The sequence below is a fragment of the Panthera leo genome, chromosome D1 (assembly GCF_018350215.1).
Source record: "Panthera leo isolate Ple1 chromosome D1, P.leo_Ple1_pat1.1, whole genome shotgun sequence".
NCBI lineage: Eukaryota > Metazoa > Chordata > Mammalia > Carnivora > Felidae > Panthera > Panthera leo.
In genome coordinates, this window is record NC_056688.1 from 63,743,000 (window position 1) to 63,761,834 (window position 18,835).

At 36.9% G+C, this 18,835-nt stretch overlaps 1 protein-coding gene across 1 annotated transcript; it reads right to left on the bottom strand.

The window, feature by feature from the left end:
• Nucleotides 1-73: 73 nt before the first annotated feature.
• On the bottom strand, nucleotides 74-7,566 carry LOC122201408 (olfactory receptor 2D3-like). Its single transcript, XM_042907270.1, has 2 exons — nucleotides 6,658-7,566; nucleotides 74-85 (listed from the first exon to the last, which is right to left on the bottom strand). Exons 1-2 carry the CDS (start codon nucleotides 7,564-7,566, stop codon nucleotides 74-76), a joined length of 921 nt encoding a protein of 306 aa, XP_042763204.1.
• Nucleotides 7,567-18,835: the final 11,269 nt, after the last annotated feature.

An 18,835-nucleotide genomic window follows, 5' to 3' on the forward strand; every position in this document is an offset into this window, starting at 1 on the left:
TTATGGCTGATTAATATTCCACTGTATGTGCATGTGTGTGTGTGTGTGTGTGTGTGTGTGTGTAACATCTTCTTTATCCATTCATCTATCAACAGGCATGTGGGTTGCTTTCATATCTCAGCTATTGTAAATAATGCTACAATTAAAACAGGGATGTTTATATCTTTATGAATTAGTGTTTTCATTTTCCTTGGATAAGTAGCCAGTAGTAGAACTACTGGATCATATAATATTTCTTTTTTTTCCCAGTATATGAAATTTATTGTCAAATTGGTTTCCATACAACACCCAGTGCTCATCCCAAAAGGTGCCCTCCTCAATACCCATCACCCACCCCCTCCCTCCCACCCCCCATCAACTCTCAGTTTGTTCTCAGTTTTTAAGAGTCTCTTATGCTTTGACTCTCCCCCACTCTAACCTCTTTTTTTTTTTTTCCTTCCCCTCCTCCATGGGTTTCTGTTAAGTTTCTCAGGATCCACATAAGAGTGAAAACATATGGTATCTGTCTTTCTCTGTATGGCTTATTTCACTTAGCATCACACTCTCCAGTTCCATCCACGTTGCTACAAAGGGCCATATTTCATTCTTTCTCATTGCCCTGTAGTACTCCATTGTGTATATAAACCACAATTTCTTTATCCATTCATCAGTTGATGGACATTTAGGCTGTTTCCATAATTTGGCTATTGTTGAGAGTGCTGCTTCATATGATATTTCTATTTTGATTTTTTGAGGAATCTCCATACCGTTTCTACAGTGGCTGCACCAATTTATATTCCCACCAGCATTGCACAAAGGTTTCTTTTCCTCACATCCTTGTCAATACTTACTTTTTGTCTTTTTTATTCCAACATTTTGATGGATTCAAGGTGATATCTCATTATCAAATGCTCTTTTAAGTCTTTCTTCCATCAAGCAATTTATAAGAAATGATCTGCATTCTATTTAAAATTTGCCTACTTTCCCATTTAGCTACCAAGTTGAATGAGACAAGGAACTTTTACCAATTTTGGACATGACCTCTGACTTGAAAGTCCATAGTGGACCAACGTATGAACCAAAGAAAAGAAAGTTTCAAGAAAAGAAAGTTTCAAGTTTCAAGTTTCAAGGGCCTAAACAAGGCCCATATCAAGGGAGCAGACCTTGAGATCTGCACAAATTTAAGACACCTGACCTTGTTACAAGAGCACGTAGGCAACCTAATTAATGCCCAAACTGGTAGTAGTTTGTATGGATTTGTATCATGTTCTAACTTCCTTTTTCCAAACAGTCATTACAGAAACTGACCCACCTGGACCCTCCAACAGGTGTTTTTGTTTGACTTTGTTTTTGATGTGGAAATTTTTTATACTGCCTAAAATCCAAATATTGCTGAAATGAATAAAATAGAAAGGACATCTCATTAGCAAGGTCCATTGGAAACAATGCTTACTCCTTGGCAGTAAACAGAACAGACAAACAAACAACTGGTTGCAGTCTTGAAATGGAGCTAAATTGCAGAGGGTTCATATGCTTAATATGTGTGGATGTGTGAGTCTGTGGATGTGTATTTGTGCTGAAAAGGAGAGGACAACATATCAATTAATTTTCTAGTGGCTTAAATATGCTGTACTACTGCCGTTTGTTTGTAAGCCTGGAAATACTTAAACAAAATCTGCAGGTTGTTTTGAAGCTTCAAAATAACATGGTTCATCCAAGTGGCACTATTTTGGGGAATATTGCTCTTTTTGGAAATTTGCTAATGCTTTCTCTTTAAAAAATAATAAAAAATTATTAAAAATTAATAACAGCACTTTCATCTGTAAAACTAAGGACTTTTAAAAAATTAATAAAATTAGGGATATTAAAAATAGGCAAAAACCAACTAAAATCTTACCCAGAGATAACCTCCACACTTTTAGATACATTTTCTTTCATTTTGAAGGCAGGCATGCATTTCCCTGAGTTTATATGTGCACATAAAGTAGAGATTTTTTCATTTATTAATACATAGTGAATTTTTCCCCTACATTATTTGGCAGCTGTAAAGAGCAGTGACAAAGAGGCTGGGGTCAGTTGTCAGAGTACCGAGGTTTGAATTCAGTATGCCCCCACTAACATAACGTTGAGCGTGTTTCTTAACCTCTCTGTACCTATCTGCAAATCTCTAAGCTGTATATTGGCAGTAATAGTAAGACCTACTTCATAGTCATTTGAGGATTAAAGAAGTTAGTAAACATAAATGTAAGACATTTAGAATAACACCTGGCATACAATGAGTATTTAATAAATCTTAACTCTTCTGTGAATAAGTAGCCTTGAAAATATTTTTATGTAATGACATAACATTACATCATATGGATGCTTTGTAATAGAATTGGCTATTTCGTCATTGATATACAACTAGTGTGTGTGTAAAAATAGCAATGTTGACCTCTGAGTCAACACTGTGTGTGTGTAAAAATAGCAATGTTGACCTCTGAGTCAACAGTGATTGATTTTTTCCATCAGAATAAATTCTTGTGAGTGGAATTACTAAAACCAAAGTCAAAATCTATTTAATATTCTTGACATAAAAAGATGAATTTTTTCATATTAAACATTCTGCATTTTTACCAGCAACATATGTGTACTTAACTCATTTTCATATTGAGTTGAACAGTTTTTATTAATTTGCTAGGTATAAATTTAAATATATTACTTTAATTTGCATAATAGATAAATTTATATTTTTCTTTTTGAGTTTTTGGAGTTCTTTACAGATTAGGGACACTGATAATTTGTTACGTTTGTGGTGATAACTTTTTATCAGTGTGTTATTTTTCAAATATCTGCATGGTAAGGATTTGTAGACACAGAAGTACTGAAAATATTTGTGTAGTGAAATCTATCCATCTTTTTCTTTTTTGTTTTCTTTAAGTAATTTTACTGCTAGGATGTAATTTTCTACTCTCTCTTTAGGTAACAATTTATATATGTTATTTTTTCTTCATAATTTTATAATTGTATTTAACTTTTAGAATAAGTTTCTAATTTATCTTGATATGGTGAGGTTTTAACTTTTTTCAAAGTTGTCATTTTCGTTTTTTTTAATGTTTATTTATTTTTGAGAGAGCCAGAGAGAGACAGAGAGAGAGAGAGAGAGTTGGGGGGAGGGGCAGAGAGAGAGGGAGACACAGAATCCAAAGCAGGCTGCAGGCTCTGAGCGGTCAGCACAGAGCCTGACGCAGGGCTCGAACTCACAAGCCCTGAGATCATGACCTGAGCTGAAGTCAGACGCTCAACAAACTGAGCCACCCAGGTGCCCCCAAAGTTGCCCTTTTCTTTACAATAATTCTTTTCCATGAATTTATTTTTTAAATCATGTATTATGTCTCATAAACATAGTATTAAGGTACATTTCTTGTCTATCTGTTCAGTTCTAGCTTCTTTCTCTCCTTACTCTTTCTAAGGATATTTGATTCTGTCATCTACATCTCAAAAACCCATTGGTAATTTGATCATGAATATATTCAACTGGTAAAGTAACTTGTAATTTAGGATTTTTTTGCAGTACTCAGCTATGCCTTCCAGAACATAGTATATACTACTCCACCTTCTGAACTCAATCTTCTTTTCTTTCTGAAAATGACTCTTTCACACCTCAGTCTCAGCTGATTATCTTACCCCATATGTACTTTACTTGGAATAGAATGTGGAGTATGGGGTAAGAAAGAGAAGGGAAATAAGAAAGGCCAGCCCCTTATCTTTTTCTCTTCAAACCTCCCACCCACGTGTATGTACTGTATGTTCATGTTTGGTTTCCCCCTTTACAACTATCTATTAAAGGCTGACCCCGTCACTAGTATTTCACCTACCAAAGATTTTGTTCCTGCAGAGTCTCTTTAATCTTAAACCATTATCTTCTTCACTTCTGGATCATAATCACAGGGATACAAGTATGCTCTGATTATCCCATCATAAAGAACCCCTTCTGATCACCAAGTAATATTCCATTGTGTATATATATATGTATATTTACCACATCTTTCTTATACATTCCTATGTGGATGGACATTGGGGCTTTTTCCATAATTTGGCTATTGTCGATAGTGCTGCTATAAACACTGGTGTGCATGTGCCCATTCGAATCAGCATTTTTTTATCCTTTGGATAAGTACCTAGTAGTGAAATTACTGGGTTGTAGGGTAGTTCTATTTTTAATTTTTTTGAGGAACCTCCATACTGTTTTCCAGAGTGGCTGAACCAGTTTGTATTCCCACTAATGGTGTAAGAGGGTTCCCCATTCTCTGCATCCTTGCCAACATCTCTTGTTTCCTGAGATGTTAATGTTGGCAATTCTGACAAGTGGGAGGTGGTATCTCATTGGGGTTTTGATTTGTATTTTCCTGATGATGAGTGATGTTGAGCATCATTTCATGTGCCTGTTAGCCATCTGTATGTCTTCTTTGGGGGCACCTGGGTGGCTCAGTCAGTTAAGTGTCTCACTCTTGGTTTCATCTTAGGTCATGATCTCACGGCTTTGTGGGTTCGAAACCCTACATCAGGCTCTGTGCTGGCAGTATAGACCCTGCTTGGGATTCTCTCTCTCTCTCCCTCTCTCTCTTCCCTTCCCCCACTTACACTGTCTCTGTCTTTCTCAAAATAAATAAACTTTAAAGAAAAATAAAAACCTTGTATGTCTTCTTTGGAAAAACGTCTATTTATGTCTTCTGCCTATTTCTTCACTGACTTATTTGCTTTTTGGGTGTTGACTCTGAGAAGTTCTTTATAGATTTGGGATACTAGCCCTTTGTCAGATATGTCCTTTGCAAATATCTTCTCCCATTTAGTAGGTTGTCTTTTAGTATTGTGGATTGCTTCCTTCGCTGTACAAAAGCTTTTTATTTTGATGAAGTCCCAATAGTTTATTTTTGCTTTTGTTTCCCATCCTCAGGAGACATTTCCAGTAAGAAGTTGCTACAGCAATGTCAAAGAGGTTGCTGCCTGTTTTCTGTTCTAGGATTTTGATGGTTCCCTGTCTCACATTTAGGTCTTTAATTCATTTTGAATTTATTTTTGTGTATGGTGTAGGACAGTGGTCCAGTTTCATTCTTTTGCATGTTTCTGTCCAGTTTTCCCAACATCATTTGTTGAAGAACCTTTTTTTTCTATTGGATATTCTTTCCTGCTTTGTCAAAGATTAATTGACCATATAGTTGTGGTTTAATTTCTGGGTTTTCTATTCTGTTCTATTGAGCTATATATCTGTTTTTGTGCCAGTTCCATACTGTCTTGATCACTATACTTTTGGGGTATTTGTTTTGTTGTTTTTCTTTTAATGTTTATTTATTTATTTGGTGGGGGGGTGGTCTCAAGGGACAGAAAGGGAAACCTAACATGTGAAGCAGGCTCCATGATGAGATCATGACCTGAGCAAAAATCATATACTCAACCAACCGAGCCACACTGGTGCCCTGATCACTACACCTTTATAGTATAACTTGAAGTCCAGAATTGTGATGCCTCCAGCCTTCCTTTTCTTTTTCAAGGTTGCTTGGCTCTTCCAGGTCTTTTGTGGTTCCATACCAATTTTAGGTTTGTTCTAACTCTGTGAAAAATGCTGTTGGTATTTTGATAGGGATGTCATTAAATGTGTCGATTGCTTCGGGTAGTATAGGCATTTTAACAATATTTGTTCTTCCAATCCACAAGCATGAAATGTTTTCCCATTTCTTTGTGTCATCTGCAATTTCTTTCATAACTGTTCTATTGTTTTCAGAGTACAGATCTTTTACCTGTTTGGTTAGGTTTATTCCTAGGTATGTTATGGGTTTTGGTGCATTTGTAAATGGGATTGATTCCTTGATTTCTCTTTTTCTTCTTCATTATTGGTGTATAGAAATGCAACAGATTTCTGTACATTGATTTTGTATTCTGCAACTTTACTGAATCATGTATCTGTTCTAGCAAATTTTTGGTAGAGTCTTTGGGTTTTTCTGTACAAAGTATCATGTCATCTGTAAATAGTGAAAGTTTGACTTCTTCCTTGCTGATTTGGATGCCTTTTATTTCTTTCTAAAAAAATTTACTTAAATTCCAGGGGCGCCTAGGTGGCTCAGTCGGTTGAGCATCTGACTTTGGGCCAGGTCATGATCTCGTGGTTCATGAGTTCAAGCCACGCATCAGGCTCTGTGCTGACAGCTCAGAGCCTGGAGCCTGCTTTGGATTCTGTGTCTCTCTCTCTCTGCCCCTCCCCCACTCTGTGCACATGCTCTCTCTCTCTCTCTGTCTCTCAAAAATAAACAAATAAACATTATAAAAAAGATTTTACTTAAATTCCAGTTAGTTAACATATAGTGGTAATATTAATTTCAAGTGTACAATTTGGTGATTCAAAACTTACAACACCTAGGGCTCATTACAAGTGCACTCCTTAATCCCCATCACTATTTAACCCATCCTCCCATGCAAACCCCCTTCTATATTTCTTTCCTTTGTCTATCAATATGCCTTGCTTTGAATAGGCAATTAACTAAATTTTCTTAGAATAGATATAGGCAAATAGGAGAAGGAAAAGAAGTGGAGGAATGGGATGAAAATGGGAAAAGTTTATAAGAAAATCACTTCTCTCTACATCTTTAAAATTCTCATCATGATTAAAGATCCTCACCTTAAAAGAGACTATTTTGCAGTCACTCTCCTGAGAGCCCCTTTGACATCCTTGTTTCTCAGACTATAAATGATCGGGTTCAGCATGGGTGTCACTGCTGAGTAGAACACAGAGATCATTTTATCCCTTTCATTCATTATCTTGGAGTTTGGCCTCATATAGGCAAATATTGCTGAGCCATAGAAGAGGACAACAACAATGAGATGGGAGCCACAGGTAGAGAAAGCCTTGAATCTCCCCTCCCCAGACTGCATTTGGATCACAGCAGAGATAATATTCCAGTAGGAGACAAGGATCAGGCAGACAGGAGCTAGGAGGATGACCACGCCCATTGCAAAGATGGCCATTTCTGTGCTATAGGTATTTGTGGAAGCCAGCTTCAGGAGGGCAGGAGGTTCACAAAAAAAGTGGTTAATGATATTGTTCCCTTGGTAGGGCAGACACAGTGTGAATGTGGTATCCACTAGAGATACTAACGCTCCACTGACCCAGGACCCTAAGGCCAGCTGGACACATAACCAATGTGTCATGATAGAAGAGTAGTGCAGGGGCTTACAGACAGCCACATACCTGTCATAGGACATCACCGCCAGCAGTGCGCACTCTGTACACCCAACCAGAAGTAAGACAAATATTTGAGTTGAGCATCCAGCAAAGGAAATGGTTTTCCTCTTTGCCAGGAAGTGGACTAGCACCTGGGGCACTGTGGTGGTAGAGAAACAGAGATCAGCAAAGGACAAGTTTCTAAGGAAAAAGTACATGGGTGTGTGGAGTCTGGAGTCTGTGTGGATGAGCACAATGATAAGCAGATTTCCCAGTACAGTCAGCAGATAGATGATCAGAAAAAGGAAGAAGAGCAGGAGTTGTGTGTGTGGATCCTGTGAAAGGCCCAGGAAGACAAATTCAGTCACATAGGTTTGGTTTTCTTCTCCCATGAAAATTTATTACTGTTTATAGGTCAGCACCAAGAAAAGAAACACATATTGATCAGTTATTTAAAAAAATGTATCTGGTATTTTATTAACCAGCATTAGAACTGAGCTATTAATTTCTATCTCTTGACAGATTCCATATGTCAGAAGACCGAGCTCTCTTTTTGCTCAGTAGTTTTGACAGATGAAAGTCATTTCTGATTTTCTATCCCCTTGAGTCTTTTAGTTGCACCAGAGGGTCAGAAATCATCCTGAATATGCTACATGACCAAACCTTAGCAGGACTACTTATGGTCCTGACAAGACTATAGTGCCGCTCACAGTGCATCCTTCCTTTGATGTAGGTTTGGGAAGCAAACAAATTGATGCTGCTTTAAACCAGTTCGATTGTTATGCTGAAAACTGTGTGATAACATTTGTGAAGGCTGATTTTTTTTTCATTATTTTTGCAAAACAATCCTAAAGAAGCACTCTGAGCAACGAATGGGAAATTAAAGGAAGATGTAGTAGTCTGTGATCCTGGCCCTTAAATAAATCTTCCCTCATTTGTTTTCAGTGTGAAGAGGGTACACAGGAACATTGGTAGAAATAACTGCCTCAGTGGTTGTTGCACTCAGTAGCGTCCTTAAATATGTCTTAATCCGTTCTCCACACATAATCTCTCTTTACATAAGGTCCTTTGCCAATAACAATACTAATTATAATGTGTTGGGCCCTGTCCTGATGCCATCTTTGTTTCTTTACACTTATTTTAAATCTTCTGTTCATCTGAGGAGGTTATTATCATCCCCAGTATATAGATGATGAAACAAAGACTCAGAAAAAATTTTAAGCTTTCTCACTCTTTCTGTAATCTGCAATTCTTTTTCTTTCTTACTCAAAAACTCATTGTAAAGAAGGTTAAACTTTCACCCAGTTGTTTCTGCCTATTTCCCACATCCACTCCTAAAAGACAGATCCATAGACCTTCGTTTTATGAGTTTAAGAGCTAATCCACTATGGCAGAGCTCTCTGTAGGCACAAAAATAACAGTCAGACATATATGAACAGATATTTTTAAATAATTTTGGGGGATCTTGCCCAAAGGACAATGGAAAGAATTAAAAGAACAAGTCTTCAGAAAAGTGATACAAGTTATTCGTAAATTACTTGATTGTATACCTTTAAAAAATCAAAGGGAGGAGTGCCTGGGTGGCCCAGTCGGTTAAGTGTCTGGCTCTTGATTTCAACTCAGGTCATGATCTCATGGTTTGTGTGATGGAACCCTGCGATGGGCTCTGCCCTGACAGCACAGAGCCTGATTGGGATTCTCTCTTTCCCTCTCTCTCTGCCCCTCCTCTGCTTTTGCAACCCTCTCTCTCTTTCTCTCTCTCAAAATAAACAAATAATCTCTAAAATAAAAAAAAAATTAAAATCAAAAGGTGCAATTTGAGTTTATGATAACCAGTAAGAAATGTGATCTTGTACAAGGTCAGTCTTGTACAACTGAACAGTCCTGTGTTACATACCAAAATAAACAAGTAGAAATCTTAGCAAAAAAAAATTCCTCCACAGTGGCTTAAACTTAGCAAAGTGTACACCTAAGAAGTATTCATGATCTATTTGAAGAAAATCATGAAACACGATATCTGAATAAATGGACATACTAATTTTGTAAACAAAACAGCATAGTCTTATCAAGGTATTCATTTTGCCCAAATTAATTCATAAATGCACTGAAATTCCAACCAAGTTCACGGAAGACTTTTTGTAAGGGAATTTAATAATCCTATTCTACATTTTATCTAGATGACTAATTCTATGATAGAAAATAAAGTGTGGAAAAGAAAAATTAGGGGATATAAGGAACACATTCTACCAGATATAAAATATATAGTAAATTTTACCTCCCTTATTAATATAGTGTATACTGAGCAAGCACAAAACACTTGACTAATACATATAGAACTGAAACGTATCCTAATATGTATGAAAATTTAATATATGGTAAAGGTGGCATCTTAAATAAGTGTATTTACTTAACAAAGGCCATGGGACAATTACTTATGCTTTTTAGAACATCATAGATACATGTTTATATATACATATAATGTAAGTATAAGCAATAATTAATTCCGAATGTGTTAATGATCTAATTTTTAAAAACATCTAAGTTTTTTTTTAATGAAAATTGGTAGTCTGTCCATCTCCCTATCTATCATGTGTCTATCCATCCATCTAATCTTTGGGTCATAAAGGCTTTCCTAAACATGCATCAAAAGAGAGAGAGAGAATGAGAGAGAAAGAAAGAAAAAAAAGAAATAATAAAGGAAAATACTAACAAAACTGACAATTTAAACCATAAGAGACTCTTAACGCTAGAGGACAAACTGAGGGTTGATGGAGTGAGGTGGGTGGGTGATCGGTTAAATGGATGACAGGTACTAAGGAGGGCATTTGTGATAAGCACTGGGTGTTGTATGTAAGTGATGAATCACTGAATTCTGCTCCGGAAGCCAATATTGCACTGTCTGTTAACTAACTAGAACTTAAATAAAAAATTTTAGGGGTGACTGGGTGGCTCAGTCATTTAAGTGTCCGACTTCAGCTCAGGTCATGATCTCACTGTGAGTCCAAGCCCCTCATAAGGCCCTGTGATGACATCTCAGAGCCTGGAGCCTGCTTCAGATTATGTGTTCCCTCTCTCTTACCACCCCCCGCCGCCCCCCCCCCCCCGCCGCCACTGCTCGCACTCTCTCTTTCTCTCTCTCTCTCTCTCAAAAATAAATAAGCATAAAACTTTTTTAAAAATAATTTTAAAAATAAATAAATACATTTTAAAATAAAATCTGATGATTTAAAAATATCAGATTTCTATTTAGTAGACCACTATAAACAAAATTAAATAAATAAATGTAAGTATTTTCAAAAACTTAAAATTTTTCTATTATTCCTAATATAGAAAGACTTCTTAAAATCAATAATAAAAGATATATAATCCATTAGAAAAATGGATGAAGGTTTTAAATATCCCATTCACAGAAGTAAGTAAAAGTGAATAATAAACACGAAACAAAAACATGCACATTAAAGCAAGACGAGATACTGTATTTTGCTTAGAGGTAAAATTTAAGAAGGTATAACATACAAGTTTAGTGATATAACAAGATGATTATGATAAGTTATTAAATGTAAGGAAAGCTATTCGACTTTATATGTGATGTATCATTTTTTTTTTACACGTTTATTTATTATTGAGAGACAGAGCATGAACAGGGGAGGGGCAGAGAGAGAGGGAGACACAGAATTGGAAGCAGGCTCCAGGCTCTGAGCTGTCAGCACAGAGCCCCATGCGGGGCTCAGGCTCACAAACTGCAGGATTATGACCTGAGCCCAAGTCAGATACTTAACCAACTGAGCCACCCAGGCACTCCGGTGATGTATCATTTTAATCTTTTAAACGGAGTGTGAAGATGTATGTATATTTGTATGTACATGTGTATTTGCAGTATGTATGTATTTCCATGGGCATTTCTCCTGCTGTGAGAGTCCATTGCTCGGGACTTGTCAGTTGTAAGGAAACAGCACAGTTCACTGATTGGGAATGCAGGTTCTACCACTAAACTGGAGGGTTTGAATGCAGCTTTTGTAGTTGATGGGTGACCAATGGAGAATTACTTAGCTTTTCTGTGTCTAGTTTTTCTCATCTGTGAGCTGGTGATACAAATAAAACATATCGTGTTTATGTAAGGAGTAAATAAAATATAAACCATTTAAAGAATTTCGGACAGTAAACAAGGCTAGCTCATAATATTATGTAATATCCCATTGTACTAAAGGGATCATGGCCTAGATCCCTAGATCCCTGCATGTTAGGAAAACAGCTGTTAAGGAGAAAGCATAGGAACACATGGCTGCAGTGTTTGAGGAGGATGCTTATTCTCCCTGTTTTTACCCTTTGGATTCTTTTTTTTTTTTCCCTTAGTTGTCACCAGGTAGTTTTATATATTTATATAAATTTGCACATTTTGGAAAAATTCCAAACAAGTTCTATTTTAGGCTTTGGAGGGCCTATGGTAGACAGCCATGGGTCATTAAAAAAAAAGAAAGAAACAGAGGAAGACAAATTAGGTACATCTAAATATATTGAGAATTTTTTTATAGGAAAACCTCTGAATAAAGAAATATTTACAATAATCTTCTCAGGCAGTTTTTGTTTTCCTTATAACTTTCACAGTGGTCACATAAACACAGTGGTCCCCTTGTTTCCATTTATTTTCTGTGGCTATTACTATGATATATACAAGTTAATAATAATGATGTAACAAATATTGTGACAGATAAACAAATAAAAAAGAAGAGGACAACAGATTACATCTGCCGTGACAGGATGGAGGTTGAAACAACAAAGTTCCAGCTAACTGGAATATTAATATATTAATATTATATATAAAATATGTTATTATATATTAATATTAATTGATATTAATATTATATATAAAATATTATATGTTATTATATATTAATATTAATATCAATTAATTATTAATTAAATTAAATTATCAATTTATTAGCATGAAAATACCTTTGCATTCTTTTGCTCTTTGTTCATCCTTTGGGACTGGAACTGTGTTGCTCCAAGTTTCAATGTTGAGGCCAAATGTGATAGGAGAGCCTTCTAAAGTATATGGAATGAAAGGCAAAGATAAACATTGGTTTAATTTAATGATGTTAACAACAAGGTAAATGTAGTTAATGCATATATGCTGAACTATACATAAAAGTGGCTGAGTGGTAAATTCAGTGGCTGAATGGTTATAATAAAAGTGGCTGAGTGGTTATTTTTTTTACCACAATTTCAAAAAGTGATATTTCCTTGGGAAAAAAAAAAGAGAAAAGCAGCACAATCTCCCTTGATCATACTATGCCTTGTATTCCTTATTATCTAACTTTCGCTTATATTTTTGTTACTGAATTATCAAATACATGTTAAACACTACTACTTCTACTTTTTATCACCATTGACTCTTCAAATCTTTTCAGTATCATTTTTATTGCCATGACTGCAATGAAACCAAGGACACTCTTTTATCCATGCAATGACCTTTTCTCCCAACGCATATCCTTGTCAATTATGGCATTTGCATAATTTAACTATAAATATTTCTTAAAACCTCTCCTTTCTTTTTTTTTTTTTTTCCAACGTTTTTTTAATTTATTTTTGGGACAGAGAGAGACATAGCATGAACGGGGGAGGGTCAGAGAGAGAGGGAGACACAGAATCGGAAGCAGGCTCCAGGCCCTGAGCCATCAGCCCAGAGCCCGACGCGGGGCTCGAACTCACGGACCGCGAGATCGTGACCTGGCTGAAGTCGGACGCTTAACCGACTGCGCCACCCAGGCGCCCCGACCTCTCCTTTCTTTTAATGTAAGACTATCTCACTGCTTTTCTTGTGTTCTACTATATCTTAATCATGTACTCTAAACCCCATTCTCAAGTTGTTAACTTCTGATTTCTTCTTCTGGTTGTCTACATCCCATGTGGGAGAACAAATCACACACACACACACACACACACACACACACACTGCAAATGATACTACTATTAAAATTGTGAATCCTCATCTCAACTTCATACCATTCTTCTAATTCTTTTCAAATTCTGAGTAGTCTGTCTTCTGCCAACAGACACCTTTCCCTAACCTTTTATCCTAGGCTTCAGCAAAAAAAAAAAAAAAAGAAAAAGAAAAAAAAGAAAAGAACAGAAAACAAAAGAAAATGAAATAATCTATAGTTCCCCTAAACTGAAGTTTCCTTCACAGGACCATTCTGATCCCTCTGATTTTAACTACCCGTTAATTGTCTGAAGTAAGCTTTAGCATAATGACTTTCTTACAGTTCTTTACTCAGTGTACAGTGTAGACTTGACCATTATATTCACAATGTCCAGAAAAATATTTGTATGTACTATCTTTCATGAAGCTGTTACATTGTCTTTTAAGTATGTGATTAAATATTTGTCTCCCCGGACTGAGTTTTTCTTCAAGATAGTAAAACTGATGTCACTTAATCTTTATTATCTGAATATCAGTATCACCTGAGACATGATAGGGGTTTAAAATGAATGGACAAATAGACTCCTGCTGACACTCCACACCAACACATTAGCACACCAACACATTCACTCTCTCAAGAGAAATGTAAATGAGAAGAGTGGTCTTATGTTGACTGTTGAAATGTTGAACTCTGACCTGGGATTGGGAAGATCTTGGTTTAGAAGATCCCAGGATTGATCACTAGGTTAAAGAGAATGAATAAACTGGCTGTCACCCACATCCAAATGAAGAAGGGTGAGTTCAGTGTGACAGGGGACAAGACTGTCACATAGGATTTGTGTATATCTGCACATACAAATTAGCATACTCACACAGTCTTATGTGGCCATCCGGGGATGTCTGACAAGAAGATGCTGCCTGTGTCCCCTAGGACAGGTGGTTCAGGTTCTGTCCTGGCCCTGCCTACTCTCACTGTCCAAACCCAGTGGCAAAACAGAACAAGGAGGGAAGCCCTGAAAAGGGAACATTGAGACAGCAACGGGCGGAGGAGAATCTGGCAGATTAGCTTTCGGTGCCAAATAAGAGGCAATGGGTGTTCACAGCCCCTGCAGTCACTCTAATATCCCTGGTCAGTAGCTTAATCCTCTCCAGAGGAGTTGCAGAACAGGATTTGGGAGGCTATCACTCGGAATCAGTAAAAAAAGAAGAGTACGTATTTTCTGTAGAAGCCAGATGAAAAAGAGAGGGGAGTGAAAGGCAGAGCCCACCCCGATGAACACAATCAAGATTTCAGACTCTCTAAAAGGATTAAATCTCCCTAATCACCTTACCCACTCTCACATGGAGGACTGGCATGAGCCAAACAGGACACTGGGGTCAGTGATGAAGAAACAAGTTAATGAATGAAGGGAGTTATGGTTTTGGCAGTCTGCTAATCCATATCCTAACAGGCAATTTCCACTGCCATTTACCGAATATTCTGAAGGTTAGGACATCATCTGGGCTATGAGTTCTATTCTACCCCAAGCCAAGAAGCACCATTTTATAAAATTCCCCAAATTCACCAAAGAACCAGACTGGAGGATTTTCATGGCAGGAAGTCTTTAAGTCTGAGGTCCTAAGAGCTATTGTAAACAGGGCATTCCCTTGAGCAATTCGTGCTATTAACTTTTTAAAACCTTTCTACAATAAGAGATTACCCTTGGGCATTTTTCATTGTAATCACAAAGTGAAATACTTGAACCTTATCTGATAATCATATACTACTGTAGTGTTTCTCAAACCAATCTAAGGACAACTGGTGTCTCTGAATTTTGTCACCATTTCAAAAATAGAGGTTTCAATAATGATGCTAACATAAAAGCTTACAGAAGTGTATTCTGCATGATCTGGATGATACCCACTAAACTAACTACTGCCAGGGGTTTTCAGAACTCGGCTGCCATTGTACCCCAAATGCTTGAAGTCTTATGCTAATGGGGTGGGGGGGAACACAACCCTAAACAGCTTTGGATGCAGTTTAGGATGTGTGACTGTTTAAATGAAGGCTTTATTGTAACTATTCAAATACAGAAGAGTGGTGTGAGAACAAAGTCAGCATATAACAAAGGGCCATATAAACAAGTCCAAAAGAGAATTCTTGATTTCCTCACCAAACTTCTCCCTTCTGGAGTCTTCCTCATCGTCCACAACATTGCTCAGGTCAAAGACTTAGGGATATTTCATTACTCTTTTTTTCATCTTGTACATCTAATCTGACCACATTTCTTATCTCCTCTGTCTCTCCATTGCTACAACCCTAGTTAAGACCAGCATCTCTACCATGGGCTACTGCAATAGAACTCACTCCTACTGATTGCTTTTCTTGTTTCCATGCTTGTCCACTTACAATCCACGCTCCATACAACACTCAGAGTGACCTTTTAATAGTGTAACATGAACATAGCGGGAGGGAAAGAAAAATAAGATACAAACAGAGAGGGAGGCAAACCATAAGAGACTCTCAAAATACAGAGAACAAACTGAAAGTTGCTGGAGGGGAGGTGGGTGGAGGGATGGGCTAAATGGGGGTTATATAGGGGATATATATATATATATATATATATATATACATATATATATCTCCATATATATATCCCCATATATATATCTCCAGATATATATATTTATCTCCATATATATATCCCCACTTGGAACCTCATAAAGTGACCTTTGGAATAAAGATCTTTGCCAGTGTAATTAAGGGAAATTTCAAGACGAAATCCTCCTGGATTGGGGTAAACCCTAAGCCCAGTGACAGATATCCTTTTAAGAAAAGGGGTAGACACAGAGACAGAGGAAAGAAGGCCCTATGAGGACAGAGGCAGAGATTGGAGTTATGCTGCCACAAACTAAGGAACACCTCAGCACCAAAAACAGAGGCTTCTGAGGGAACAGAGTCTACAGATACCTTGATTTCAGACTTCTGGCCTCAAGAACTATGATTTCTGTTGTTTTAAACTACTAACATTGTGATAATTTGTTTTGGCAGCCCTGGGAAACTAATAAAACAGCCCTACCAATCTGGTCCTTGCCTGTTTCTGTGAACTCATTCCTTGCCACTCTCCCTGGCACTTATCAGCCTCTAATCACTCTCTCTGACTTTCCTCTCCTCTGATCTCAAAAAAAACTTATTCCCATCCAAACTGTTCAGACTCTGTTCTCTCTGCCTGGACCCTCTTCCCCCAAATAATGTCTTGGTTCTTTCTTCTGAACATCCTGGTCACAGCACAAATGTTAATTTCTCTAACATGTAAGGTGTACTTTAACTGAAATGTCATCTTCCCAGAAAGATCTTTCCTGAGCACCTGCTCAAAATTGCAACCAACCCTTCCTTGCTTTTATTTCCTCATAATAACTTATTACCATCAGACATATGTGTTTTACTTGTTTATTTTATCATCTTCTGCTAAAATGTAAGTTCTATGAGTATAGGAATTTTGAACTTCATTTATTCCTGTATGTTCAGCACATAGAAGAGTTCTCAATAAATATTAAGTCAATAAATGATTAGATGTTCATTGAATAAATGAACTCAAACTGTGCTATTGAAATCAATGCTCATTGGGTTGATTTAATACAAAAGGAACAGTCATAAACCTGTGACATAAATGAAAGAAACTTAATTTCTTTTAAAAACTGAAAAACTATTTGCTCTAGAAGACGAAGGTAGTACCCAGAATATGGTGACTTCAGTATATATGTGTGTGTGTGTATATATATATATATATATATATATATATATATATACACATATACATATATACATATATGTGTGTGTATATATATATATATATATATATACACATATACATATATACATATATGTGTGTGTATATATATATATATATATACACATATACATGTATATACACATATATATGTATATGGTGTTTTAGTTTCTCACATGTTATTAGTTGCCTAGCTGCCCCTGCATAGTCATTGGTAGTCTGCTATTCAGTCAGAGGCTGATGTTTTCATTTTAAAATATATATCAGTATCTGTGTTTTCTTACCTTCTTGCCTCCACCAATTCCCTAATGAGGTCAGATGTATAGTTTTTATGTAACTCAGTGATCCATGGGCACTTTTTCAATGATCATTCTAATTATGTGATATAAATTCTTTTTTACTTAATGGCCGGTAAAGAGGAAGTGGTGAAGTGAGCTTCTGAATGGCCATGAAGCAGCATTATATGTAGAAGTGGATGCTATTCAATTTCAGTTCTGGGTAGTTAATGTAATGCCCCCGATTCTGAATCCGAGAGACCACCAAGGAGCCGATACCGATGCAAACGCACGAGGGTTTATTTGCAAGCTCGAGCTTGGGCCCAAGTATACCCAACACAGCGGAGCAGGGACTTGGACCCCTAGGTTAAGAGGCATAGCAGTTTTATAGGGGGCAGTGGCTAATGAGCTTGTAACACACACAGAAAGTTGCATAGTCATGTCAGTCCACACGCAGGTGGCCAATTGAAACACAATTTACCCAATAGTAACTGTTTGAACTAGCCTATCACTCTGGTCAGAATTGGCGCGCAAGTTTGGCGGGCAAAAGGCAGGATTTAAGAATTGGCGCGCAAGTTTGGCGGGCAAAAGGCGGGGTTTACATTCTCTGGCGGTTAGGGGTTCTGCATTCCTATATGAGCCTGTTTCCAGTAAGGGTGTGCTCAGCGGCTTGACTAGGGTGGGGGAGTGTCTTAAGCAATAAGTAGGTCATGTGGGGGTTATACATGAGATGGTGGGTGTATCATAAAATGGAGTTAGTCTTGCTCTGTTTGTCCAGGGGTAGGGGATTTTTGTTAAATTCCTTGGGTCCCACAGTTAACTGAAGAAAATGAAAACATTAATTTGAAAAGATACATGCACCCCTATGATCATTGCAGTATTATTTACAGTAGCCAAGATATGGAAGCAACCTAAGTGTCCATCAATAGATGAATGGATAAAGAAGAGGTGATATGTGTATCATGGAGTTAGAGGATATTATGCTAAGTAAAATAAGTTAGAGACAGACAAATACCATATGATTTCACATATATGTGGAATTTAAGAAACAAACAAAAAAGAAACAAAACAAGTAAACAAAATAAGACATAAACAGACTCATAAATACAGAGAACAAACTGGTGATTGCCAGATGGGAGGGAGGCAAGGGGATGGGTGAAATATATCAAAGGGATTAAGAGATACATTCGATTATGAAATAAATAAATCATGAGATGTAAAGTACAGCATAGGGAATATAGTCAACAATATTGTAATAACTTTGTCAGATGACAGATGATATCTCCATTTACTGTGGTGAGCATTATGTAATATATATAAATATTAAATCACTATGCTGTGCACCTGAAATTAATATAATATTGTATGTTATCTATATTTTAATTTTAAAAAAGGAAAATGCTATTATTTATAACATAGCTTCTCAAAGCATCTATAGTGCAAGACCAGTTTTGGTTTCCTTGTGTAAGATCATGCTAGTTACACATAATTTGAAAATGTACCTCACACATGCATAGTGAATCTATTATTGCACACATCTGTTCTCCCATGCAGAATCATTCTGTACACAAGTCATTCAATTCAGCAAGGACATCATGGCACAGAATGAATAGCATTGGATTCTCAGGATAGGCCATGGACATTGAAGCTGGAGCAGCCAGACCTCAATGTGGCAAGCTTGATTTTCATTAGG